The 27,419-nt window shown below is 52.4% G+C and overlaps 1 protein-coding gene across 3 annotated transcripts; it reads right to left on the bottom strand.

Annotated features, from left to right (window-relative positions):
• Positions 1 to 1,327: 1,327 nt before the first annotated feature.
• KLHL25 (kelch like family member 25) lies at positions 1,328 to 27,419 on the bottom strand. Of its 3 annotated transcripts, none has more exons than XM_084756170.1 (3): positions 27,102 to 27,419; positions 7,740 to 9,543; positions 1,328 to 2,745 (listed from the first exon to the last, which is right to left on the bottom strand). In XM_084756170.1, exon 2 carries the CDS (start codon positions 9,531 to 9,533, stop codon positions 7,764 to 7,766), a length of 1,770 nt encoding a protein of 589 aa, XP_084612296.1. In that variant the 5' UTR covers positions 9,534 to 9,543; positions 27,102 to 27,419; the 3' UTR covers positions 1,328 to 2,745; positions 7,740 to 7,763. The 3 variants fall into 3 exon arrangements, with proteins under 3 accessions (XP_084612296.1, XP_084612294.1, XP_084612295.1); XM_084756168.1 differs by having other exon boundaries at positions 27,221 to 27,350; XM_084756169.1 differs by lacking the exon at positions 1,328 to 2,745 and adding an exon at positions 3,067 to 3,606 and having other exon boundaries at positions 27,102 to 27,227.

Genomic DNA, 27,419 nt, shown 5'->3' with positions numbered 1-27,419 from the left:
GGCAAAAAGGCTCACAAGTGTCGTGTGCTTTCCAAGAACCAGGTGGACATTTGTATGTTCTGAAGCCCAGCTGTGCTTCATCTGTGAGGCAGTATCTCCAACTGTAGCCCAGGCTGGCTTAGAAATGTCAATCCTATGATTCTCCTGCCTCAGCTTCCTAAGTGCTGGGGTTCAGGCCTGGGCCAACACACCCTTCTCCAGTATGTCTTGATGAACTCTGTTCTCATCAAAGCCACTGGAACATTCACAGGTGTACTCACTGAGGTTCAAAAGGATAAAGTGCCTTTTCTAGGGCAGGCACACCGTCAGGGGCCCTCTGCTTCCAATGTGCAAATACTGCTGTCACATCCAAATGCTGTGGTGGAAGGGGACCAAAAAGCCTAGCAAGGGGGGCTGCGTTGGTGAGGGGAACACTTTGCAAGTCTGCTAAGCAATCTGAGGGGACTACTGCGTGGGAGGCTGGGGTTGAGGGAGGAGACCATCTTGGCTCTAGGATGCTTTAAAAGCTGTATGAGTGTCTGCCTATATGCATGTGCACCGTGTGTGTGCACCATGTGTGCTTCTGGTGCTCACAAGGGCCGGAAGGTACTGGATGCCCAGGAACTGGAGCTGCAGGTGGTTGGATACCACCGTGTGAGTTCTGGGAACCAAACCCAGGTCCTCTACAAGAGCAAGCACACACTCTTAACCTCTGAGCCATCTCTCCAGGATGACCAGCTTCTGAGAAGCTTCTGGTTCATAAACAGATCAGTCATTCCGGTCTGCTCAAGGTGACATGACACCTCAGCTGCTGTCTGCTGTGCTTCCCACCTGAGGTCTGCATGCTGCTGAATGCCACCGCAGGTGAGAGCAGCCACTCAGGCCTGTGCACCCCGCATATCCAGTACACGGTGGGGCATCAGATCCAGGACCCTGGCATCGCCTCTTCGAGCTGGGCTGTCTGAGGGGTGCTGAGGCTAGACCACCCAGTTCATGCAGCTGCATCTAACCAGCACATACTGCACTGTACAGATCACAGTAGGAGGAGGACAGCGGCCCATAGGGCATTAATGTAACCATGGGGACCAACTGCCCTTGAGTGGGAATGTGCCCCAGCAGCCACTGGCTGAGTTAACCATGACCATCCTCACAGGACTGATGTGGTTTTCACAAAAATGTGCCCCTGGGGCATGTGGTGCACAACCCTGGCCTACTGACTGGGACTGTTTTAACACAGGGGAAGAGCTTAAAGAAAAGGACCCTCCTGTACCACACAGGCAGCATACATAAACAGGCAGGCAGACTCTCAATCAGGAACTCACATAGCCAAGGCAGGGTCAGAATCCAATACGGTCAAAAACTTCATCACTTTTATTAAGTTAGAAAACTAATAAAAGCAACACCCATGCTCAGGCCAGCACCCCAGCTAGGTCCTCTGTGCTGTGTGGAATCATTAGCCCTAGTGACAGTCCACAGGGAAAGAGCCTGGAATTCTCCAGCAAGGCTGACCCAGAGGTGGAATGAAAAGCACGCTGGACCTTGGATGAGGGCCGATGTGTGACTTAGTCATCCACCGCACCAGTACCAGGCTGAGCCGCGAGGACCCTGAGGGCTCGCCACACTGGTCAGCGATGTGGCTCCACTTCTGTCAGCAGCAGAGTCCACTTTGGAAGCTCCATCCTGACGCAGCAATGGCCTGGGAACCCACCAGCTATGGTGCCCTGCCCATCCTGTGCCAGAAACTGAGAGTGCCTGTCCCCCCTTCATTGGGCTAGACAAGCAAGGGGTGAGCCTGCTGTCAAGAGTGGCATGAGAAGGCGCTGCTGCAAACCGAGTGCAGGGGACGCTGCTGTGGAATCCTTGAGAAACACAACTAGGAAGTGTCTTCGGATCCTTCTTTCTGAGCTCATGGAACAAACAGGCAGGATTCAGGCTGCCAGCTGGTGCCAAGAAGAACGGCAGGTGTGACAGGAGACTGGGCACTAGACCCCACAAGACAGAAATCCAATCTCTGTGGAACTGCAGTGACCACGGGGTCCTCATGGTCATGACTGCCCACTTCCTGGGGGACAGCACAAGACTGGAGGTAGGTCTCCAGAGAAGGAGCCAGTACTACTGGCAGGCATATCCTACTGTTCTACAGCTCTAGGAGGGCAGGCAACAGACCCCTACCAGCTCCCTGGGGCCTAGAGTCCTGCTGGAGGATGCTCAGCAATATGACTGGTCAGGAGCATCTGTCCTACATCCATGGAAGCTTCCTGGAAGTCACCCCTTAGAGGGACAGGCTAGTGGGCACACAGGCTAACTCCCCTTGGCCTTCGGGAATCTGGTGCCATCTGCTTATGGAGCCTGTGGGTACCCCGAAGCTGGGTTGCCCTGGGGTTTCTGTCCCTTATAAAACTTGTCCTCAGCTGGACTCTGCTCCCTGATGTCCAGGACAATATGGAGCAACATTCCCGCCTTCCACAGGCAGCCCTGCTGTCAAAGGCTGTGCTGCTGGTGCCAAGGGCTCCCTGCTGTTCCCCTGCTAGCCCTTGCTAGGCTTGGCAGGCAGAGGTGACCTCAAGGCTTTGTGTGAATGTCATATCCCCTACCCCTGGGTTGTTGGTGACAGACAGCCCATTCCTCTGGAAGCTTCTCTCCACACAAGCCACCTGCAGCTCAGGAAGCCTGAGCACGGGTGACACTTCGCTTTTCTGCCTAGTGGTAACAGCTTGAGCTGGTGCCACCGGAGCTGGTGCCGTCAGGCAGGAAGAACCAGGCAGCCTGTGGATGAAGCAGAGAGAGAAGATGAACGGCCCCGGCTCTGTCCTAGCCTGGCCACACGCAGGAGGCTCCAGGCCTAGGGCTCAGGCCCTGACAGGCCTCTGGTGCAACCCTCCACAGTTCAGGAACTAGAGCCACCATCTGCCAGCCAGCAGGAGCGACACACTGATGGGTCATTGTGCTCCCCTCCTCCTCCTTGTAGGAGACACAAGAACAAACGTAGCTATGGTCCCTAGGCATCAGCTTCCCTGGAGAAACTGCAGACTTACACAAACAGGTACACGGTAGTTACACTGGGAAGCACTGAAGATAAAAAGGAACTTCTAACATTGAGAGAGGAGCCAGGACCTTTATTTTATTCACGTGGGCATATGGGAAGAATTGATAAGAAGTCAGGAATTGGCTGAAAGGGGAGATCAAAAGGAACACAATGGCCCTGAGAGAAAAGGCGATGTAAATATTAAGCTAGGCATAGCAATGCTAGCCTGTGATCCCAGCACTCAGGGAGGCAGAGGCAGGAGAATGAGTTCAAAGCCAACCTGATCTACAAAGCGAGTCCAGGATAGCCAAGGCTACACAGAGAAAGCCTGTTTAGGAAAACCCTGTTTCAGAAAAAAACAAAAAACAAAGTGGATCACTGAGGCAGGTACAGGAGGAAGGCAGGTGTGACGAAGGGCAGGTGACTGGCTGTGGACAACAAGAGAGGCATGCTCTTTTGTGACCTGGATAAAAATTCCCCACAGCCTCTAGATGCCAGGATATGGGGATGTAGTGGTGAATAAGGAGGGATCGTCTTGAGGTCACGAAGCTCACATCCCCTGCTGCATCCGTCCTCAGTCACTTGGAGCATCAGTGGTTGCCCTGGAAAGACGATGATGGATGTCTACCTACCCAGAAAAAGATCCAGGAACCAGCCCCCCTTGCTGAAGGCTTCATGGAGAATGTTCCAGAGACAAGAAGGAAACACTGATTTGCTTACTGGTGGTCACTGCTATGGCTGAAACCCAGCGGCATCCCAACAAAACCCTAGGCCAGTCCGAGGCCAGCCCTAAGGAGGATGTGGCTTGGCACTTGAGTCTGGGGAATGATGGTGGCCAGGCTGCAGCTCCTATGCTGATCAAGTTCGGATACCCTGTAGGACACAACAGGGCTGGCAGGGGAGACACAGGCATGGGAGGGTGAGGAACCGAAGGCAGCGAGAGAGGAGGAGAGAAGTCACAATGCTCTGCTCCCAGGCAGCCCAACCATCACGTGGTTTTGGTGGAGGCCAGAGCCAGATGTACTTGAGCTACATGGTGGCTCTAACCTGTGACGGGAGAATCTCTGAGTGGCTAGTGATGCTCATGAGCTCACAGGCTCTGTGCTGAGCTGTGTCCTCATGCAGGTACTGCAAGAAGCAAAGCCATCACTACGCTTGGCAGGAGCTTAGAGCTAGAACAATGTAACCTGTACACCAGAGTGAGCTACACAGTTGTGAAACCCCCAATACAAGGAACTTTTCTTTAGGTTTAGAGCAAAACCATATGCCAGTACTGAGGCCATGGTGGAAGTTTTCCATAACAGGAATATGTCCCGTAGCACTACTAGAGTTCCTAGGGGCAGACTGGCACTGATTCACAGGAGCACTGCCATCTCCAGAGGTCCTGGATGTCCTAGACACTGACAGGGCAGGAAGGCTGCTGCTTTTCCAGCAGGCTCCTGAGGCCCCTAACAATCCTAAGATACTCTAAGACAGCACATCTGAACTCCCAGTGGCACAGGCTGCTCACCCACTTTATCCTGCCCGTGTTACTACAAGAAAATAGAGTAACCCTCAGAGTAAGGACTGAGGATTTCCATCAGCTTCAGAAGACAACAGGCAGGAGAGGGCCACAGAGAGGGACAGTGTGCAGTGTGCTGGGCTCACCCCCCGCACCCTATAGGTGGTGGGAGCCACTCTCCACGGTTCTTGTGATGGCTTCAGATGAGTCCTCTGGCCCATCCCAAGGTCTTAGTCTACGCCCTAACTCTGTCATTTCTTCTCTGTAGCCTGGTTTTCTCATCTGTGAAACCCAATCAGTCCTCCACTGACAAGTGGACTCGAGGTCAGTGTTTGTCTGCACTCCTGTGCAGGGCAGGCCTTGGCGAAGTCATCCTGCAGACGACTGATACGGTCTCTAGCTGCGCTGGAATTGGTCTTATTGTCAGGTCTCGCACAGGCGCAAGTGACCTCTGCATGAAGACCATGCCCAAGGCAGCTGGGCCAAGCCATGAAAGCTGGAGGAAGGCCTCGGTGGTGCCCTAGGTTTCTCCGTAGAAATGTTTAGGCAGGATAAAATGGGCCGGCTCTCTGCAGCAGGGAAAGGTGGGCTGGGGCGGGGAGCCAGGCAGGAAGGACATAAGAGGTTGGGCCTTACTTAAGTACCTTTGAGGAAGCTTCAGGGGGAAAGGAAAAAACAAACAAGCATTCCAGAATGAGGCTCTCATCAAGACCTGAAGTGAGTGCTCGGGATGGAGAAAGCAGACATGGGTGACAAGGAATCACATGGACACTGAGCGGGGGCATCAGGGGCTGCTGCTAGTGGCCCCTGGAACTACCTTGGAGCCTATAAGGATGAACAAAGTACATCTATAGAAGAAACCAGGCATGGGTGGATCTCCCGGGGGAACAGGGATGGTGGCACTGCTTGCAGGACTTTCCTACTGGTCACCTGGCAGGAGAGACTAGATCGGCAGGACCAGAGTTGTTGGAGAGGACAGAGACCAGGACTGGGTTCAGGATACGAGGCTGGGCATGCCAGAACAGTTGAGTGGTTAGTGCCATGGTCACTCCCAGTCAATGTCCTACTGTCCCGTTGCAGGAATGCACATGAAGACAACAGCCACGCTGTGCTTTGGGCCTTCGGGCCTTGACTCTTACTAAGGTGCTTGGCTCTCTCCTATACTGGACCCCCCATCTCCCCTACCACAGGCCCTGGTCTGTTACTAAGCTACATCCACATGCCATGGGGGCTGAGGGGGGGAGAGGGGCTCCTGGGACCCAAGAAGTGGCAGCCAGGTATGTCCTGCACAGCAGCTTCTTGCCCTGCTGCTGGCCTGCAGATCTCAGACTTTGGTCTGTGAGAACAAGCTGATAAGAGCGGTCTGCAGAGAGTAAAAACACTTCTGGGTCAGTCGGTTCATCCAGAGCAGAGGAGAGATTGCCCTAGTGTGGCTAGCCTGCTGTGGCTCCCAAGAAAGTGAAAGCTGATTCCAAGAGCAATCATGAACTCTCTGCAGATTCTCAGGAGGTCTAAGTCCATGGGGACACTCGTCACCACCTTGGGGAACTGTGCTAGGATTGGCTGTGGGTTTCTACCTGAATCTGGGGCTTACTGGGTATGTGCAATTATGTTCTCTGTGCCCTCTTCCTCATCTAAAGCAGGCTAGTGGCTAAAGCTTGTCAATACTCTGGACACATTTGTCTGTCCTGGTCACAGGAATGACAGTTGGGATGGGCCAGGAACATATTTGGCCCTCCCGGCTCACGGTATGAGAACTGGGCTGACAGTTTCTAATCCCTTTCCCAGATGAGAATGCTGAGACCCTGGGAGCTGAGCCGGCCCAGGGTCAGGCTGACAGGGTGCCATGTGAGCCTCACCTAACAGCAGAGCAGGTCCTGGCATGTGGATGTAGCTTAGTTACAGACCAGGGCCTGTGGTAGGGGAGATGGGGGGGGGGGGTCCAGATTAGGAGAGAACAACACCACCAGGTTCAGCCCCACAGGGCAGAGTCAGGGTAGAGCCTCTGCTGGGGCAGGTAAGGCACCTGCCCACTTCCTGAGGAAGACGGGGGCTCAGGCTCCAGAAGCTAACAGGAACACAGACACGAGGAGCCTCTGCCCCACAGGTGACTCCACCCTACAGGTGACACTGCACTCCCGAGTCACCAGGGGCAAGAACAGACAGTCGGTACTGGAATTCCACTATCCCTTTGAATCTTGCTCTCCTGGGAACCTAGACACTGCTCCCTTACTCTGGGAGAAAGAAAACAAAGCAAGCCCAGAAGTCTTCAAGAGAACCAAGTCCTATTCTGACTATGTTCAGGAGCCAGCTACTCCTGGCACACAGATCTGAGGCCCTTTCTTTAAGAGCCTTGGCGGCTCAGCAGGATCTGACATAGCCTGAATTCTGCTCAGTCCATAAGTGGGCCCAGCTCAGGAGCACTGTTTCCCAGTGCAGTCTACCCACGGGCTCACTGAGCCTTAGGATGCTGGGTCCCTGTATGCCATAGGAGCACCAGGCAGCAGAACGCAGGAAGCAACGTCCTCTTCTCAGGCCTTTCCTTCTTGCTTTCAGTAGACCCGTACCCCCACCCCTTGGCCCATGGGAGTCCATCCCCCACACTTCATCCCCATAAAGACTTTGGGTGAGGCAGGAGACAAGGGCTAGTATGGAGCTGACTTTTCTAGGGCCTAGACATAAAGCCCCAGGCTCCTACAAGCCAACCATCCCAGCCCCTCCCAAGAACACCCTAGCAGGCTGGCCTAGCATGCTCCTGCCTGCAAAGGACAGCACCAAAGCAGACCTCACTGTGCTGTCCCTTCCTGTCCCCAGGCTCTCTGCCACAGCAGACCTGCCTCCTAAGAGTTTCTCCCATGCCTCTGCTCCCTAAAGAACACCTGATGAGTCACAGGGCTCTCCTCCAGCCAGGCTCGTTTTCCTATGACTTTATACACTCACAGTTCTGAGAACAGCAGTAGGGCTCACAGACACTGTGGTAAGCCCTGTGGATCACAGTGGCTACCTCGCTTCATCAGAATGGCTGTGTGCTTTCCAGATGCCTTTCATCCCTAACCCTCACACGGGAGACAGATCTCCTCCCTCCCACTGGCAAGCCCAGAACTGTGCCAGAAGAGGCAGGATGTAATCAGACGGTCTCTCCCTAAATCCCATTATCCCAATTTGAATCAGACTCTCCCTGAGAAATGTGGCAACCATTACTCAGAGTGGAGACAAGCCCTCCTGAGGGCTCACCTGGCTGGGCTCTGCAGGTGCCTTTCATGCAGGCAGATGCTTCCAGGTGCTGACAAAGGCCGTGGGGATGAGAGAGTAGGGCACGGTGGTGATGCAGTTCCATGTGTCTGAAGTGGGGTCATAGCAGTCCAAGGTCTTACACCTCTGGGTCCCAAAGTAGCCTCCCACCACATACAGCTTGTTACCGGAAGCCAGGGCATGGCAGGACATGCGTTTGGCAGTCATGTCCCCAATCCGGGTCCACTGGTTGGTCTCACAGTCAAAGCGATAGGCTGAGGCTGCAGTGTATTCTGTATCACCTCCCATGATAAAGATCTGGCTGCCCAGGACAGCAGCAGCTGTGTAGCGCCAAGGCTGGGGACACTCTGCCTTGATTGTCCACCGGTTCTCTGAGGGGTCAAAACACTGGACTTTGGACACCATGTCCCGGTGGATGCTAGTGCCTCCGAACACAAAGAGCTTCAGCTTGGCACTCACCACTGCAGCATTGCTGACGCCATCTCTCATAGGGGCCATCATAGTCCACTTATTAGCCCCAGGGTCATATTTCTCCACCTGTTTCAGGGAAATAGAGGGAGAGGCAGGGAAAATGCCTGCTAGAGATGTGTGCCCCCCGACCACATACAGACAGTTCTCTAGCTCGGCTGAGCCATGGCCAAAGCGGGCAATCAGCATGGGGGCCGCCTTGGACCATTCCTCATGGACAGTGTCATACACCCAGACATCCTTAGAGACCCCGTTCTCAGAGCCCCTGCCTCCAGTCACATAGACCTTGCATCCAATGGCTGAAGCGCTGAACTCCTTCCGGGGACTTGGCAGATCCGCCTTGGGGATAATCTCCTTGGCTTTGTGGTCCACTTGGTAGATCTTGTCACACATGAAGGTCTGGCCTCCCAGGATGAGCAGCGTGTGACCCGCCTTGCGAGGCCGGGCAAAGGGACTGGTGACCACGCCATCATTCAGCAAGATCTTGGTCTTGCATTGGAAGGCTTCATCTATGAGGAGCTTGGTGCGCTCGTCCTCCATGAAGAGGGCCTCCCCGGATACGACCTTCTTCAGGCAGTCCGAGGGCAGCAGGGCCAGGCGCACATTGCGCAGGAGCAGCGGCAGGTGGGCCTTTCTCTGCTGCAGGTCATGCTTTACCCACTGCAGGATGGCCTCGAAGACCACCCGTTCATCCTCAGTCTCCAGCTCGTCACTGGAGATGAGGTCCAAGAGCGTGTCCTTGGACAGGCTATTGAAGTCCTCACTCTGCCGCACCGTCTCAAAGTGCACCAGGCACATGCGGCAGGAGAACTCGTAGAGCCGCCGGCACTGGTGGGCATCAGACAGCAGCATCATGCCCAGGCAGTTGGAGGGGGAGAGATTCTTCTCCAAGAACTCGGCAGCTGCGTCCCGGACATCATGGAACTGCAACATGTCACCCGCCTCCAGCAGCGATTCTGCGTTCTCCTCATTGATGACGATGCGGGAGGAGTAGGCGAAGTCCAGCAGCAGCTCCAGCACCTCGGGGTGCAGGTTGTCCTGGAAGTTGACCGAATCGTCCCGGCTTTCCCGCAGGCCATGGCTGAACATGGCCTCAAAGTATCGGCTGGAGGCAGCCAGCACGGCACGGTGGCAAGGAAAGGCTCGGTCGCCAGCCCAGAGTGTGACATCAGTGAACATGCGGTGCTTACGTAGAGTGTTGAGGTGAGCCAGCACACAGTCTGGGTGTGAGGCCTTGTGGAAAAGCGAGATGTTCATGGAGCCCGTGCTGCTCCGCGACTTGCGGGTCTCGTGAACACTGACTGACATTGTCAACCACCTGCAGGAGGAATGACATCAGTCAGAACGCACCTCCTGCCCATAGGCCCTCTTCGCACTCAACTCCAAGTGCCCCACCCTCTCCCTTCCCTCCTCTGTCCAAATCTAGGGAACCAAGCCTTCCTACCTGCGTCTCCAAGGACGTTGCAGGCAAGAAGGCCCTGGGCCTCCCTCTGTCCTTAGAGACTAGCTTTGTTCTGCCTGGACACACATCTCTGATTGCAGTGGTGCAGAAGCAACCATTTGTCCTCAACAATAAAGTCCCAGTAAAAGCAGTGGCACTTTACAGTGTTTCAAAGTTACATGGGATGAATGCTACGTTTACAACAACACCAGGCCTCCCATTGACTCAGCCAGCTGTCTCCCTGTTGTTGTTGTCTCTACAGTCTCCTGAATGAAGAAAAAGACAGGCGTTCTGGTCTTAGAATCCACCAGTGACCTACTTCTTTAAGTCTGTGTTGGGTTTTGTTGGTGCGTTTTTTGTTTGTGTGGTTTTGGTGGTTTGAGACAAGATCTCTCTATGTAGCCCTGAATGACCACAACTCCCTCTGTAGACCACTCTGGCCTCAAACTTAGGTGATCTGGCCAGCCCGTGCATTCCCAGCATTAGTGTTAAAGATATGCACTACCACCCCCAGCAAGTCAAGAGTGTTTAACAATTGTACTGTTTTTAAATTAAAACCATGTTAAAGGTTCTAGATCAAGCAGGCGGGTGTGGGTCCCTCCTGGAACTGCAGCGAAGGACTTCAGGGCTGAGGTAAGGTACTGGAAGCACACGAGACCATGGTGCTCAGCACAGACGCCTTCCCAGTCAATGTCTGGCACACACTTAGGACCCTCACTAAGTTGATGAATCTAACCAGGTGTAAAACACAAGTCCTGGGACAACATCAGTGCCACAGATCATTCGAGACAAATGCAGATAAGCAGAACTGGGCCTCACACAGATGCTCCCTCCTTCCCATGGAAAAACCAGCATTTATATACACTTCTAACACTTACATATACTCACACAGGGCCTCGGTGTACAGTGCTTGCTTATACCCACAAGACCCTACGCCATCCCCACAGCACAAAAACAAGACACCCCCTCCTTTCCCTGCAAGTGAAGGCTCGACAGATGACTCAGCAGGTAAAACCATTGGCTGCTCATCCAGGGAACTTGAGTTTGACTTGCAGTACCCATATGGTAGCTCACAACTGTGTGTACCTCCAGTCCCAGCATGTGAGCACAAACGTGACAAATGCACAATGGCAAAACAGCCACACAAACGAAAGAGGGCTGGAGAGATGGCTCGGCAATTAAGAGCACTGTGCTGGTCCTCCAGAGGACCAGAATTTGGTTCCCCAAATCAGGTAGCTGGAGCTCCAGGGACATGCAGTGGCTGAGGGCACCTACACTCATGTGCTCATATCCCTACCCATACAGGCACTCAGATATATTATATCAAACAGCTGCTATCTTGCCAGTATGGTCACACATGCAATAAATTAGCACTTGGAAGGCAGAGGCAAGCAGAACAGGAGCTACATAAAGCCGAGTCTACATAAAGAGTTCAGGGACAGCCAGGGCTACACAGAGAGAACCGGTCTCAAAAAAATAAAGGAAACAAAATCAATTAAAATTGATCAGAACTGTTTATTTATCAGAACTGTTTACTATATACACATTTTACTTTGGTGTAGTTTGACATTTTGTGTTTTTTGCAATCAGGCTGGCCATGACTCAGAGGTCAGCTTGCCTCTACTTCCTGACGGCTGCGGTTAAGAGTGTGCACCACCTACTAAGCAAAGGTTTATGAAAAGATCTTGTTTGCTTGAGACATCGAGTCACACCCAGCATCTTCTGTGGTGGTCCTGCGAGTGAGAGTAAAATGTGTCCTCCTCTCAGCCTCATGGCTCTGAGCTCACATCCCATGCCCTGCCTGCCTGACATATCCCCCACAGGAATAGGCTGACATGGCCATGGTCTGGAATGGACAGAGAAGTGTGCTAGGTAATACACAGATGTCCTCTTCAGGTCACCAAATGTCCCTGCCTCAAGTTTACCACGAAGAGTAGGGAAGCAAGCTAACATTTACCCCTGAGCTCATGGGGCAGGACACACTCATATCAAGAACCTGTAACAAGCACAGGCAGACAGCCTAGCTTCCATCTGCTCCTGCTCAAGACCAGCTGTGCGGTGGTACCCTCTCCAGGGCTTGCCCTTGACATCATAACCCTATGTGGGTCAGTGAAGTCACTGGTGAGGCCACCACACTGGCTCCCTCCACAACTAGCCTGCAACAGAACTTAGGAGGGGAGGACGGGAGGAAATGTCTTAGGATGGGCAAAAGACCACAGCCTTTTGTTTTCAAGGCAGGGTCTCACTGTGTAGCCTGGGCTAGCCTCAAACTTGCAATCCTCAGCCTTTAGGTGCAGACATAACAGGCAGGTGAAACTACACCCAGCCCCACCCCAAACCTGTTCACTTAGAACCTGTCAACCCCAATGGGAACCATACTTGAGGGATGGCCACATTAGCCTCCGCAACTGATAACCAAGTTCCAGGAGGCCAGCAGCTGGAGGTCTGGCCTTTTTTCACACACTGATGGATGCCATTAAGACTGGGCCTTTCTCCACTACAGTGGGGAATCCTGGAACAGCGCAGGTCAAGGGCCTTGCTGGGCCTTTCCCAGGGCAACAGCTTCGCCTTCTCAGGAGCTGCACAGAGCAGGAGGAAAGGGGTCAAGGCCTGTGAAATCCAACTAAGCATAAAGCCATGCTGCAAAGGATCAGGAGGGAATTCTGGGCAGGAAGGGACCAACTTATAACTGCCAAGCGACCAAGCCTGTTGTACTTATAAAATTTATAAATAAAAATGTAAAGAAAATAACAAGCAGCTAGTCATGGTGGTACATGCTTTTAATCCGAGCATTCGGGAGGCAGAGGCAGGTGAGTTCAAGGCCAGCCTGATCTACAAAGAGAGTTCCAGAACACCCAGGGCTGTTACACAGAGAAAGTCTGCCTCTAAAAACAAAAAAACAAACAAAAAAAAAATCTGTAACTTGGCACCGATGTCTTTGTTTTTCAGGTTTAAAAGTGCTGTAACATTCTAGCTCAGGGTCACAGTTCACCTCCTGAGTGTTCTGTGGCCCTGATCTGTAAGTAGATTACAATTAAGTTTTGTCATTTGCATTGACCTGGTGTCTGAGTTGTGTTGGATCTAAGCAGACTCCATAACAAGAGCAGAGGTCAACCTGCTGTAGTCAGGATGGGTGAGGACACACTGCAGCAACAAACACACCTCAGGTGGCAGTGTCTTGGCACTTGGTTATGATAAGTTTCATCTTATTGAAGTCGCCTTTGGGTCACTCCCAGAGACCCAGAGAGAACTGTCACCAAGTCACCAGTCATTGTGTCAGAGGAGAAACCCGTGGCAGTGGTGATTAAGAGCCGCCTGGCCTGGAAGGACACACCATTCCATTCCTAGCTCGGTGGCCAAAACTAGTCACAACTGCCCAGAGAAGGGCAGAAGGTGTGACCCTGTCATCCGCCCACTGTTCCTGTAACTCAGACAGATCAGCAGCTCAGAGGCAACTGGTGATGGAGAGCCCTGCCTGTTAACGCATCTGACCCCGGCCCTCCGCCTCAAGTGTAATCATAGCTGCACAGGTTGGGAAACCAAACAGAGACGTTAGGAAATCTACCCAAAGGCCCACTGGGACTGGGACAGAGCCAGGTCACGGGCTTGATCCCTGCAACCTCACTATGTGAGCCCAGCCGACGTGGCAGAAGGTCCAGGTGTGACACAGTACTTCCCCTGAACACGAGGTTGGACAGGAAGGCCTTGGCCTCCACGTCACCACACTCTACTATCAAAACTCTCTCTACCCACAAAGCAACCCTTCTCCCCAAGCTCTACCTAGTCAGGACAATTAACACTGAAGACATCGTGTCCTGCACCAAAACATCCATGCAGTAATGACCTCGTTTCTGTCCTGAGCACAGTGGCAAGTAGGGAGCTGCCTCAGGTCACTGCTTCCTGTGTCCAAAACCACTGCCTTAGGGACAAGATGGGGCGGTTGTCCAGAGTTGTCCACCAACCCAACAGGACATGTGGAACTGGTCAGCTTCTCACCCTTATGTCTTGAATAGAAGCTGTTGAACCACATGCACAGCCACATGCTGGTCAAGATGCTTAGTGCCCACCTCTGCCTGGTGCGCTGACTACACCAACAGCCACACTCAGGAGCAAGTGACAGTCATGAGTGAGACTGAAGGTGATAATCTCCAGAGCAGTGTGCCTGAACCCTGGCATTTCCATGTAGGTGAGTGGAGGGGAAGTTGGCAGATAGGGTGGTGCCCCTACTTAGGGACAAAAAGAGAACCCATTCTTGGGAAACACACACACCCCTTCCCCGACCCCACCACATATAAAGCAATGGACTTGGGGTACTTAAATGGGGATTGGGGGAACTGAGGAATAGGGGTGGGGAGAGATACACTGGCTGCTGTTTCAGAGGACCTGGGTTCAGTTCAGTATCAACCTGGCAGCTCAGAACTATCTGTTGTGACATACAGTTCCACGGGACCCAATGCCTTCTTCTAGCCTCCTCAGGCACCAGGACAGCAAATGGTGCAGAGACATGCATACAAACCACCCCAACAGCTTTTATTCAAGGCATTTTGAACTGTAGATACAGCTCAGTTTGTAGAAGGCTTCCACACACAGGGCCCTGAGTTTGGTCTCAGCACTTCCTAAGCTGGGATATGGTGGTACATAGCTACATTCTCTGCAGATAATATAGAGGCAGCAGGATCAGAAGCTCAAGATCACCTTTTACTACATAGTGAATTTTAGGCCAGCCTGGGCTAAGTAAGACCCAGTTTAAAAATTATCAAACATGGGTCAGCAAGATGGCCTGGTAGAAAAAAATAAATATTAAAAAAAAAAAAAAAAGATGGCCCAGTGGGTAAAGATGCTTGCTGCCAAGCCAGATGACCTAAGATCTATCCCCAGAACCCACATGGTGGAAGAAGGGAACCAACTTTCTGTTAGTAGTCTTCAGACCTCCATATGTATGCGCACACAGGAGTACATCTACACACACACACACACACACACACACACACACACGTTAAAACTAAACTAAAATGTCATAGGCAAATTCTGGAGGAAAGTTGTAAAGGGTTTAGAGAGAAGCAGCACCAGAAAAACTGCTGCTAAGCACAGATAGACATTTCTAAATGGTTATGGAGGGGCTGGGGACAGGCCACAGGTTAAATCCCTAGCCCCGTGTAAAACACTGAAACCCATATCACTGCAGTTACTAATGCTCTTCCCTGCCGTCTTTACGTCTACGTCTCACCAGACCCTTCCCCAAGCCATTCTCACAGGGTTTGAAGGGTCTGGGTTTTAATTTTACTCCAACCCCAAATACCGCTGCTTGGGCTGAATTTCTGCTCTCTCCTAAGAAAGGCGTGGGAGAAGAGTGGCAAATGTGTCACTGTCTTGCAAGTCCTGTTGGCCAGGCGGCCACTCAAGCCATGCTTCTGCCGTCCCTACAGCAGAGGCTTCTTCCAGCTACAAGAGCAAGCACAGACTCGAGGCCATCAGGGCAGGTAGCAGGTGTTCCCCAGCTTCCACACGCCGCCACCTGCTCCCCTCCACTGTTCCATGGCCAGCTGTAGCTCCAGATGGGAGCAAGGCCAGTGGAAAGCACACCATTATCCAGCCACAAAGGAGAGCAACCTGAGCACTCAGGGTCTCCCATCTGACCAAATCACTTCCTTCCTCTCACTTAGCCAGAGTGAGTCAGAGAGGGAACAGTGCAGACACACACACACACACACACACACACACACACACACACACACACACACGGCACACCAGACCACCAGACGCCCTGTAGAGCTGTAGGGCTCACAGATACATGGATACTCAGAAAGAGGCTGCCTCTCCTGCAATCTGGCCCCACAGATGGAGCCATTAAGAGCACACTGGCCTAGATACCAAATTCTATGAGCCTCCTCTGGGAACATACACAGGAGGGCAGAGGAAATAAATGACATTAAAATTGCCAGCCGTTTCCCATGAGGGGACTGCCTTCTGTCTCAGAAGCCTTGCTTCTCCACAATCCCTGGCTTCCAAGAAGATCATGTTGCCAACTCCAAAGACCATACACTTGCCAAGGCCCAGCTTGCCTGCTCTCTCACTCTCTCTCTGAATTAAAATTTTATATTTATTTATATCGTTGGGAGAGCATACGCCATAATTTGAATGTAGAATCTGGAGATCATCTTGCGAACACTGGTCTCTCTCCTTCCACACCATATGGGTCCCAGTGATCGTACTGTGGTTCAGGCTTGATGGCAGGCAGTGCTACCCACTGAGCCTCTTCTAGAGGAGCACACTGCAGAAGGTACCACCCCTTGGGAGAACAATCAGGCAGCATCTTTCTAAACGAGACGCAGGTGCCTTTGCCCCGGCACCTCACTCGTGGTAATATTCCTTCAGGTTACCTGGACAGGGGCATCCATGCTGTCCTGGCTCCAAAAGGCCAGGAGAGCCTCGGTGCTCAGTGGCCTGACAGCTACCCGGGGCTTAGTCTGTGCTGTAGAGTACTACACACCTACCAGAGTCACATGGGCAGAGTTGCTTTCTATAAATCAATCTGAAACTTCTTCTGGAGTGCTGGCTGAATTCTAGCTGCTGTAGTCTTCAATCTGCTAAGGTATGTGGTTCTGATTACAGAATGTGAAAGAACGTCAGTCTCACCCAGATACAGTCTTTTCAGATAACCAGGGCCACTTGGCCTGACCTCCGGCAGTTTCTTTACGGGTGACTGAAGTGTGGAATCTGAACAGGATCAGTGAACTTTTGTACTCTGTCACATTCCCAACCTACACCTTGAATGGATCCTTTACCCAGGCCCGCGTTTGTAACCTGGTGCATGGGTCCCATGGAAAATACTGGCTCCCTGCACTATGCACTCAGGAGAAAGGAAACAAGGCAGATGGTGTCTCAGCATTACTGTGAACACTGTTGCAATCTGGGGCCCTCAAAGGAGCTCCACTTTGACGGTGGTTTACAAAACTCCTCCATGTTAACCACACTCTCTCTGGGACTTACAAAACCTCCACGAAGGAAGTGTTGAGGGAAGATGACCAACATGCACACACCCAAGATTTGGCAGGAGTCTGTATTCAAGATCAGATGAGCCCGGGACCTCCCACCTCCCAAGCACTGAGAGCTGTGAGGCATGTGCCCCATATTCGCAGTCTTCCTTCCCCCCACTGCCCAGCCTGTAGCACCTACAGTCACTGGGCTGCAGGAGTCTGGTCAGGTGCCCTCCAACCCCCAGCAGGCCCATTGCTCCCCTGTCATTGTCAAAAGTGTCTCTCACCACAGGCTCACCTCCCTCTCCTCCCAAATGACAGGCCTCCCTCAGCAAAGTACAGGGGCTGCACTTGGGCATCACTGCTGATATTTCCTGGTCTCTTCAAATTATATATATATGCATATTTATAGCAAATACACGGTTGCCCATAAATAACCCCTCAACGTCTCCTGCTCAAAGACTTTCAATCAACATGGCTGTTCAAGCCTTGTTCGCCTTGTTCCCTCCTCTCTACATCCACAGCCTATCTCAGCTTCTTCCCTTCCTACTCTTCCAGCTCAAGCTCCCCCCACAATCCCTCCGCCCAGTACCCCAGCTTCTTGGATGCTCAGCACACCTTATACACAGTAGATGCTGAGAAAATCAACTCCACAAGCATTTCTGGGCACTCGCGCACTGCACCCTCAGCAAGAGGGGCATCTGTCTCTTCTGTCTCTTACAAGATACACCCTTTGTTCTGCTGCATCGCCGCCACCTCCTCCTGATGGCCACCAGGGCCTCCTGCAGACCACTGCCTACTGTGCTGACCTCTTGTCCCCTTTGTGTGTGCTAGATGCTCAGTAAGTTCCATGTCATGAAACATAAACTACAGTGCTGTCCACTGAAGAAGGAGACGCCCAGAGGCCTGCCCTAAACCCACACAACAGGCTCCCAGTGGCGCCATATCACTTGAGGTATAATTGGTATGTTTCATGCTTAAGCTTTTTACAAAGACTTTATTTTTACGCTTATGAGAGTTTTGCCTGAATGTGTCTATGCACCACCTGCTTGCCTGGTGCCATGGAGGCCAGAAGTGGGCATCAGATTCCCTGGAACTGCACTTACAAATGATTATGAGCAGCCACGTGGGTGCTGGGAACCAAATCCAGGTCATCTGCAGGAGCAGCAAATGTTCTTAACCACTGAGCCATCTCTCCAGGCTCCAAGGTCAATCATTTAAGCCAGGTGGCTCACACATGCAGTCCCAATACTTGAGAATCAGTCACCTTGAGTTCCAGGCTAGTTTGGGCCATACAGTAAACTTGAAGACATCCCAGGCTAATGTAAACACGTCACTTTAGTTCTAACTGGGGGAGAACCATCTTCAGCGCTGCTCTGCTTGTTCACAAGTCCAGCCTGGGATGCCAGCCTCGAGCAGCCTGACAGGGACAGGGGGAAGAGACCCTAGCTCCGAAACTTGGGCTACCCGAGATGCCTGCATTTGTCATCTGGAAAACAGTAGTGAAATAACGATCCACCTTTGAGGTGCTATCCTGTAATCAAACAGGAACTCGTGGATTGGTCTAGTTCATGACAGCTGCCATCACCGACAGGTCTCCTGCATTCACCATTAACGCTAGCCATGGGCAGGCAGAATTCTAAGAGACTGCCCCTGGTCCCCACTCGTGGTCTTATTCCTGTGAAAGGGTTATCCTACATGGCAAGGGGGTTGCAGGTGCAATGGCTGATTGCCCTGGGCTGAGGAGCTGGCTTGGCTAGTAAAGAAAGGGCTCAATGCAAGCGTGAGGACTTGAGTTGCATCCCGAGACCCACATTAAAAAACCAGATGTGGGACACCCACACTCCCAGCACTAGTGAGGCAGACAGGTCGATCCTTGAGCCTCAATGGCCGCTCAGCCTAACCTGCTTGCTAAGCCCCAGGCCAGTGTGAGACTTTGTTTAAAAAAAAAATCAAAGTAGACAAAGGCGGTAGTGACACCCAAGACCGACCTCTCACCTCACAGGAGCCCACATACATACATGTGCACATGAACACACACTTTCCTTTAGGAAAGAAACTGAGTGGCCTTCAGCCCGATCAGCCTTGACGGTTTTCTATGCACAATGAACAAAGACAGTTTTCTAGGCTGAGGAGATGGCTCAGTCAGCAAAGTGCTTGCTGAATGAACAAGCATAGGACTTGAGTTTGATCCCCAGAATCTTTTGCTTGCTTGTTTGTTTGTTTGTTTGTTTGTTATTTGATTTTTGAGTCAGGGTTTCTCTACATAATCCTGGCTGACCCAAAACTTTCTCTGTAGACCAGGCTGGCCTGCAACTCATAGAGATCCACCTGCCTCTGCCTCCCAGGTGCTGGGATTAATGGTGTGCGCCATCACCACTCGTTGATGCCCAGAATCATATAGATTAGGCATAGTTAGAGATCAGCTTGGAATTAGTGGTCCGTTCCTATAGTCCTAAAACCCAGGAGTCTGGGGCAAGAGGACTGCTATTCTGAAGGCAGCCTGTAAAACTTAACAATTACTTATTTTTGAAAGTTTCCATTTAATATTTTCAAACCAGTTGACCGTGGATAACTGATGCTACAGAAAGTGAAGCTGGAGACAGGAGAGCCTGCCTCGAAAGCTCCAGAAGGCCTGTAGACTGAAAGCACTAAGTGAACTGCAGTAGGGTATTTAGCCAAAGGTTAAGGGACAACCCACTGGGCATACGGCTCCCAACAGTGGTCTCTGTCGCCAGCACTTAGCAGAGTAGGTAGCATCAAGTGGAGTCTCGGGTAATTTCAATCCAACTGCAACTTTCTTTCAATAAAGCCCCAGGCTCCCTTCAAGGCTGCATGACCAGCCAATTGGGTTCAAGTGCAATTATCTAGGGGAACTCAGCCAAGGCCTCTATTCATACTTCAAAGAAAACTGCTGGGCTGGGACGTGGCTTAGTTGGTAGTGTTTGCCTAACATGCAGACCTCAGGGTTTGAGGCCCAGCACTGCATACTCGGGAAATGGGGTCCCACATCTGTCATGGAGGACCAGGTGTTTCAGGTCATCCCTGACTGCCAAGTATGTTAGTTTGAGACCAGCCTGGATTGCATAAGAGTCAGTCTTAAAAAAAAGAAAGAACCTGGAGACTCCAGAAGCAGTTGAGCAAGCCCCCTGTAACCAGGGTGTGTCCGTGCCCAAATGTGCCTTGCTTTACACATCAAGTGACAAGTGTGCAATGTCCCCTGTCTCAGTCTCAGCCAGATGAACCCTGACATTTTGCTTGTAATTATAGCTTTCAATATAAAGTCCTAGTTGGGTTGATAAAAATAGCAACTACAACTTCCTGCAACACAGATACCCCAGTGGGTGCTTGTGCCTGAGAGGAAGTCTGGCGACCCAGCCTACCACTTGATGCCAAACCTGCCCGCAAGCTTGGGATGACAGCAGGCTGGGGCCCACTCAAAAGCTGCTCGGGAGTGCCACCCTCCCTCCCCCTTTTCCCAAACATCCAGCACTCTGACTGGAGAGGGGTCCAGAATTGCAAAAATATTCTTCAGCCCCCCTCCCCTCATGAGCTACACAAGGACACTTCAGAAGACCTCCCACAGGAGCACTTGGGGGGTCCCACTGTCCCTCTGTTGCCTACCTGACTGTGGCCCATCCTCTCTATCTTATGTCTGTTCCTGTTAAGTCAGTTGATGGTCCCAATAGGTACTCACTCTGGGGCAGAGTTCTACGGTTCTAGGGCAACAATCACAGCCTGACTGAGTGCTGCTTCTGAGGGAAGGAAACAAGGACTGCGGGGAAGGACAGCAGAGCCTGGCCAAATTACCCAGCCCTGGCTGAGTCCCAGCCAGGGTGCACTCCACCAGGCACTCAGGCTGTGCAGCCTGGCCATCCTGACTCCTCAGTCACAAGGTCTGTCAGGGGACCATGGGCAGCACCTGGCATTCCACAGTCCAAGATCTACCTCTCGTCCTCAAGTCTTCAGTCTCCACATTCTTCCTGTCTCCTGGTCAAGTACAAGTGCCCATTCGTACATCTTCTTTTAAAGTTCCCTGCCACAGGAAAACAGGCAAGGACCCTCAGGGTAACATACAGCACCCAATTCATAAGGTATGGAGCTGCAGCCTGGGGCTTCAGTCCACAGATGCCCCCTCCAGGTCCTTCCATGGTCAAGAAAAGCAGGCCTGGCCCTGCTAACTCAGTGCTTTACCCTAGCAGGTGGCCTATCCCCCTATGAAGTACCCCAAAAGCCAGCCAACCTTCCCTCAGGCCAGGTAAGGCTCTACACATCACACCTAAAAGCCCCCTGCACCTCACCTAGGCAAAGCCACCCGTCACTAAGATGTTGTTTAGACGGGCTCCCCCTCATTCAAATGCTCCAGCCTTCAGACCCTAGGCTTCCATTAGAAGGAACCACACCTCTCGATATGCGGTGTGCGTTTGTTAGAGAGCTTCTGAGCTGAAAAGGACCTTTCAGGGATGCTTTCCCAGACAGAGAACACAGCAGCAAGCAGGGGGCAGGGCTGGCTAGGGATTAAAGGGCCTCATTTCACAGATGAGCACACACAGCCAAGAGCTGCACTCAGTCCCCAGCTGAGGCCAGGGGACCAATAGGAGGCAGAACCCTGATCTTCTGGAAAAGCCCAGACAAAAGAGAAAGAGCTTGAATAAACTGGACAGCTGACTGTGTTGACACTGGCTCCACCATATCAACTAAGCTTTAAAATGTGCATAATATCAAACATGGAAGAAAAATGTGGAGAACAGGCAGTCAGTGGAAACACTGTGAAAGGCATATAACTTTTATAAAGGCTAAAACTGCCATACCTGCTTTTAAAGAGGCATGATCACAGGCTTCCAAAACTTTACTGAATGTATAGGGAAATGACCACTCGCAATTTCTCATTAGAAGGGACTATGAAAACCGGCGGTCTGGCCAGAACATGGTAGGACTGGTATGTGGCCATAAAAAGGGAAAAACTCCCCCACTATACAGTGATAGAGGTTGAGGAGCATTGAAGAGGTCAAAGTATAGAAAACCAAACTCCATACACAATCTCTACCTGTGGAACACACCAACGAGGCAGACTTTAATACCACACTGGTTTTCTATATAAAAGAAATCTGTTGATATATTTAAATTAAAAAAAAAACACACAATTTAAAAGCACAGTGTTTTCCTTGGTCTCCTCTGAAGAGACCTTCTGTGGAAGTCTGGCCCTATGCCTAGAACCCAGGCCATCCCAGCCCTTGACCTCTGCACTGCCTATCTAGGTCACCTCTTGGGCTCCAATGTCCACAGAGAGGCCGTCCCCAGCCTTCTCCAGAGGCATCTTTGTCCTGTTCCCGTTCCTCAAGCCTCCCAGGGCACTTTCCCTGCAGCCCTTTCAGGGGCAACTGCACTCATCGGCTCTGCCTGTTGCCAGCCTCACCCGTATGAATGGGTGCCTCCAGGAGAACGGGCATCACCCAGGTCTCCGCTGAATTCCAGAACGTGGCAGAGAACAGAGGACAAAGCATGCCGCCTGGACACATCTGGAAAATGAGCCTAACAATGTCTGTTCACCTCTCCTGTGTGGAAAGGGCACTTTTCCGACATAACAGCTTGTACCCGAGCTGACCTATGGCTTCTGACTACCAACCCTGAACACCAGAAGCTGAGGTCCAACGTAAACAATTTGAGCCCAAGCTCCCTTCCCAGTGGCTAGGCGAGCCATTCAGAATAGAACACTGTACCTTACTCCTTCAGGTGCCCAAGATGTAAATTTACAGAGTCATGGGTAGATAAGGGATGCACCGCCAGTCTTTCAGGCCCAGAGGAGCTTCAACTCTGGACTCTAGGTGCTACTACCCTGGATGTCTAGAAAAAGAGCATCTTGCCTCCTGACCCTCACCACTGCCCAAGCCAATTGGCCTGGCTATTCAAACCCACCAAGCAGTTCGTCCTCAGGTTTGAACAAGGAAAGAATCTCTTTATCTTAATTAGGAAATGAATTCCACTTGGCCTAGGCTGCTCTTTGTTCAGACCCTCCTGGGGGAGCCCAACAGGAAACGGGTAGAAAGAGCTAGAGTTCGCTTCCCTCCTGCCCCTACAGTCTACCCCTGCCCACATGGCTGACATGGAAAGCAACCACCTGGCAGAGGTGGCTGGAGTGACAGCCAAGGGAGATGTGGTCCTCAGGCGGGCTACAACAGCCACAGCTCTCCCACGGCCCTGCTCGGCAGGAGGAGCCATCCAACTGGTCCTGCAAGCACATCCTTGCCAAAGCCTGGCACTCAGCCTCCTCCTCCCCCCCCACCCCACCCCCGCCCCGGGCTCCCCATAATCCCATTCTGCTTCTCTGGGCTCTTTGTCCATCTCTCCCCCTTGGCCCTGTGCCCCGGGGACATCCCATAATCTAGAGGGAGGGGATCACCCAGATCCTCCTACACTTGATGTCCCGTTTTTTCTGCCCAGGACAAGCCAAGGGAGCCTTGGAAATGAGTCATCTACGTGCCACCTTCCTTTGAGCCCATGCCTGCTCCCCCTGGGCCCAGACTGGTGCTTCCCTGACCCAGTTTCACAGGCATATTACAGCCCCAACTGAGGAGCAATTGTGTATGGTGGGGGGTGGGGGGGTGGGGGGGTGACTGAGAGAGGCTGGAGGGGAGAAGAGCCCTCGAAGGCCTTTTACAGCTTAGCGTTAGAGCTTGCAAGACCCTGGGATATCACAGTGAGACAGTTAACAGGAACACTCTGGGAGCCATCTACCCATTTTCTAGAAGAGCCACCTGAACCCACAGTGGCAAGGGCACCTGCATACAGTCACACGGGCAGAAAGCTACCTATAACAGCTTCCAAGAATGAAGAGGTTGACGGGGTCCTGCGGCCGACATCGATTGAGCTGAAGTAGAGTAACCCTACAGAATCTACAAAACATGGGGGCAGATCAGTGTGAAAACAGCCAGGGCATTGTTATGAATTTACGGAAAGTACATTGAAATTTCTCAGTTCATTTATTTATTTGAACAGGGTCTCACTGTGTAGCCCCAGCTGCCTGGGATTCAAAGTGCTGGGATTAAAGGTGTACACCACCACACCTAGCTCTAGCTTGGATTTCTAACACCACAAAGCTGACACTTTTTTGCTCGTTTGTTTTTCAAGACAGGGTTTCTCTGTGCAACCTTGGATGATCTGTAACTCCCTCTGTAGACCGGGCTCACCTTAAACTCAAGAGATCCGCCTGCCTAGAATTAAAGGCTGTGCACCACCACCTAGCCTGACACTTGGGTTTTTTTTTTGTTTTGTTTTGTTTTTTTAAAGACAGGCTATCACTTGTATCCCTGACTGTTCTTTAACTTGCTATGTAGACTGTCCTGGGACTCAGATCAGCCTGCCCCAGCAGCATTTTCAGTTCTGGGATTAAAGGTATCCCCTACCACCATTTTGAGACAGGGCTTCATATAGCCCAGGCTCACCCTAAACTCCTGACCTTGCCTCTACTTTCTAAGTGCAGGTGTGTACCACAGTGCCTGGTTTGATCCAGGGCTTTGTGCATGCTAGGCAAGCACTCTTATCAGCAAGCTCATCTCAGCCCAGGGAATGGTCCCTTTAAAGAACAGACCACGAGTTGCTTACCTCTTACCATCCAAGGGGGCACCAAGACAGGGCTGGGGGGAAAAGGGGTATGAGCAAGAAAGAGGTAAGGGAGAGGGCAGCTTCCCACCTCCATTGTGTCAGGAAGATGGAGCAGAAGGGAAAAGGGAGCTGGGCCAGAGCAGGCCACTAGATGCCGGACACCGTGCAGGGTACGCTATACAGTGCGGGGTCTCGTCTCACACCATCCCCAAGACAGCCTTACAGACACACAAGACAGCCTTACAGACACACAAGCAGCATCTGAACCCAGGCCAACCACAGCCTGAGCTCCTTCAGCTGACCCTGTGCTGAAGGGACTTAAGGGGAGCCCTTCCCACCTCAAAGTCCCTTTCTGTCCCTCTGTCCCCTTCAGTGACTGCTCCCATGTCCTAACAGCCCCTGAGACACCTGACAAGGCAGGAAGGTGCCAGCTTCAGATGCCTTTAGAACTGGTGCTAGCAGAGGGTTGCTCAGGGTACGGCTGCTGGTGAGCGGACGAAGCCTGCAGTGGCAGCCAGGCAGAAGGAGCAGACAATCCTAAATCCGGCCGGGATGCCGTTTCTGTAAGTTGTGGATGCTCAGGTTCTGCCTCTTCCTCGCCATCCTCACGTGGCTCCCAAGTGTTTCCTGGCCTCGAAAAGCGTTCACAGATCAGCAGAGGCAATTCAATTATGAAATTTACCACATTAGATGAAAACCAGCAACTCAATCGGCCAATTCATTTGCGGCCACCGCTGTTCGCTGGTGCCAACTCTGCAGGGGTGTGTGTGTGTGTGTGTGTGTGTGTGTGTGTGTGTGTGTGTCCCCTGCCCAGGGCACACCTTTACTGCCAGCTAGTGAAGGACTCAGGGCTCAATCAGTGAGCTGGTCAGTGGGGTGATTCTTCCATGGAGCCCCTCAGAAGCTGCATGGAAAGCCAGGTCCTCAAATGAACCTGGACAGCTGCCCATACTGTCGCACTATTACAGCCAAGAATGAATCTTTTGGTCACTTCCCATTTGCCTTTTCCCTGATGTCACCTGTGCCTAAAGTGGGCATCCTAGAGCTGGCTCTAGATGAGTGTGAATGGATGGCAAAAAAAACCCAAACCAAACCAAAACAAAACAAAACAATGGCTGCAGCCCAGGGTATGAAATCGGGGTAGGCATTTCCTATCTTTCCTCTCTCCAGGGAGCCTTCACCGTTCCCCCCAACTCCCTGCTACCCTGTTCACTGGGGCTCTCTGCAAACTGATGTAAGGCCCTTAACCCATGTGCCAGCACCCTGTTCTCTCTAAAAGCCAGGTCTCCACCAAGTCTGCTCAAAGGAGAAATCAAATAAACGCAGGACTAAAACCACCTCTACATTACACACTCCTGTCATCTTCCTCCCCCTAAATGACAGGAGGAAGGAGGGCGCTTTCATTGCACACCACACGCAGGGCAGGGCCATTCTGCTTTCTCTTCCTACTCTTCTCTCCCCACACTGCTGCTCCAGGCTTAAGATGCCATCAGCAGGGATGGAGCGACCGCCACATGCAGCCTGCCCACAGCCCTTTCCCTGCATGGCACAGGGGACCCAGCTGCAGCCGGAGGCCCAGGACAAAGGTCTCTTCCATCCTGCCTACTTCCTTTAGACAATCTCCCTTGGACTCAGTTGCTGACAAATGACTCAAAAGTAAACTATCAGTAATTACAGGGCCTGGAACAAAACTGACTTTGCAGGTCTCCACAGCCAGCCTGTGACCTCAAGAACCCCTGTCTTAGAGGGACCAAATCTATTGAAGGAGAACACTTGGGTCCTTCCTCCTCTGCCCCCTGATACAGCCTTCAGCAACACCCGTAAAAAGTCCTCACAGCATAACCGTGTCACCTATGAAAGAAGAGGCCCAGCATATTACAGGGGCAGGTCCTACTCCAGGTTAGGGTGAAAGCAAATGGCCCAGGCATCTGGCATACCTTGTCCTGCCTCTGCGGGGAGGGATGACTAATGCCCAGAGAAGCCTTGGCCAAAGCAACTTGCCCTTAGCCCTCCCCAAAGTACAGATGAACCAGAAAGACCTGGGTAGCCCGCCCCTCCCCCCAACCTCCTCTGTTCAAGTCTTTAGAAATTCTAGGGATTGCCACGGTGGCCTGACCACACAACAAAACAGAGGGGGGAGGGAGGGGCCTAGACTGTGTGAATGCACTTGGTGTCCTGGAAGCAGTTGCACCCCAAAAGTGACTGGCGGCGGTGCCGCCCCCCTCCCCCCCCCCCGGGGAGGCACAATTCCTCAGTAGGAAAAAAGAAGCTTCTAATACAACTAAGAAAGAGATCAGTCAAGAGGGGGTCTGCAGACCACAGCGGAGTTCTGAGTTTGGACAACGCATGCGAGGAAGGTTGAGCAGAGGTGGGGGGTTGGGGATGGGGAGGATTTGCTACAGCCCGCTAGGCTGGTTACCACCTGAGTGGGTAGGTGGGTGTGACTCCAGGAGTGTCACCACTTTTCCCTTGTCAGACAACTTCCCGGACAGGAAGGACCCTACGGGCCACCCGGCCAGGCCAGGCCCTGAGGTCTACTCTTCCCTTGTTTAACCCCTCGGCCCTCGCTAGGGACAACGACGGCGCGCGGACCATGGCTAGGCGCTAACACAAAGCTGTGCGGTTCGCATCCTCGAAGACAAGCAGCTTCCTCTTTCTAGGATCAATAGTAATTTTTTAAAAAGAAAAGCAAAGGACTCAATGAATCAAACACTCCCGAGGGAGGGTAGCAGCTCCCGCGTGTAACATCCGTTTGCAAAACAATTCATTCCCTTGGCTGGAGCTCTGAGCCGAATAGGACTGGGTCCCTAAGTTCGACCGAGGGGTACCCCCACCCCTGCCCCGGTCAGGACCCACCTCCCCGACCCAGTGAGCGGGGCCCGCGGTCCTACGCCCAGCCGGGCGCTCCTCGCGCAGGGTCGCTGTCCCGGTTGACAAGTCCCGACGACGGCGCCCCCTGTGGGCACGGTCCCGACCTGGTACTCGCCGTGCGGTCCCACGAGCCCTGCAGTCCTCGCAGCTGCAGCCGGCCTCGATCGGCTCACCCGTTGCGACCGCGATCCCGCAGCCGAACCGCACCGGCGTCGCCAACAAACTAGTTTCTCCGGCCTTCCCGCTCCGCCTCGCGGCCCGAAAGACAACAACCAATCACAGGCCGCGTCTCTGTGACGGATG

The sequence above is a fragment of the Acomys minous genome, assembly GCF_964271855.1.
Source record: "Acomys minous genome assembly, chromosome: 2".
Taxonomy (NCBI): Eukaryota; Metazoa; Chordata; class Mammalia; order Rodentia; family Muridae; genus Acomys; species Acomys minous.
This window is presented reverse-complemented; position numbering and strand designations above follow the sequence as displayed.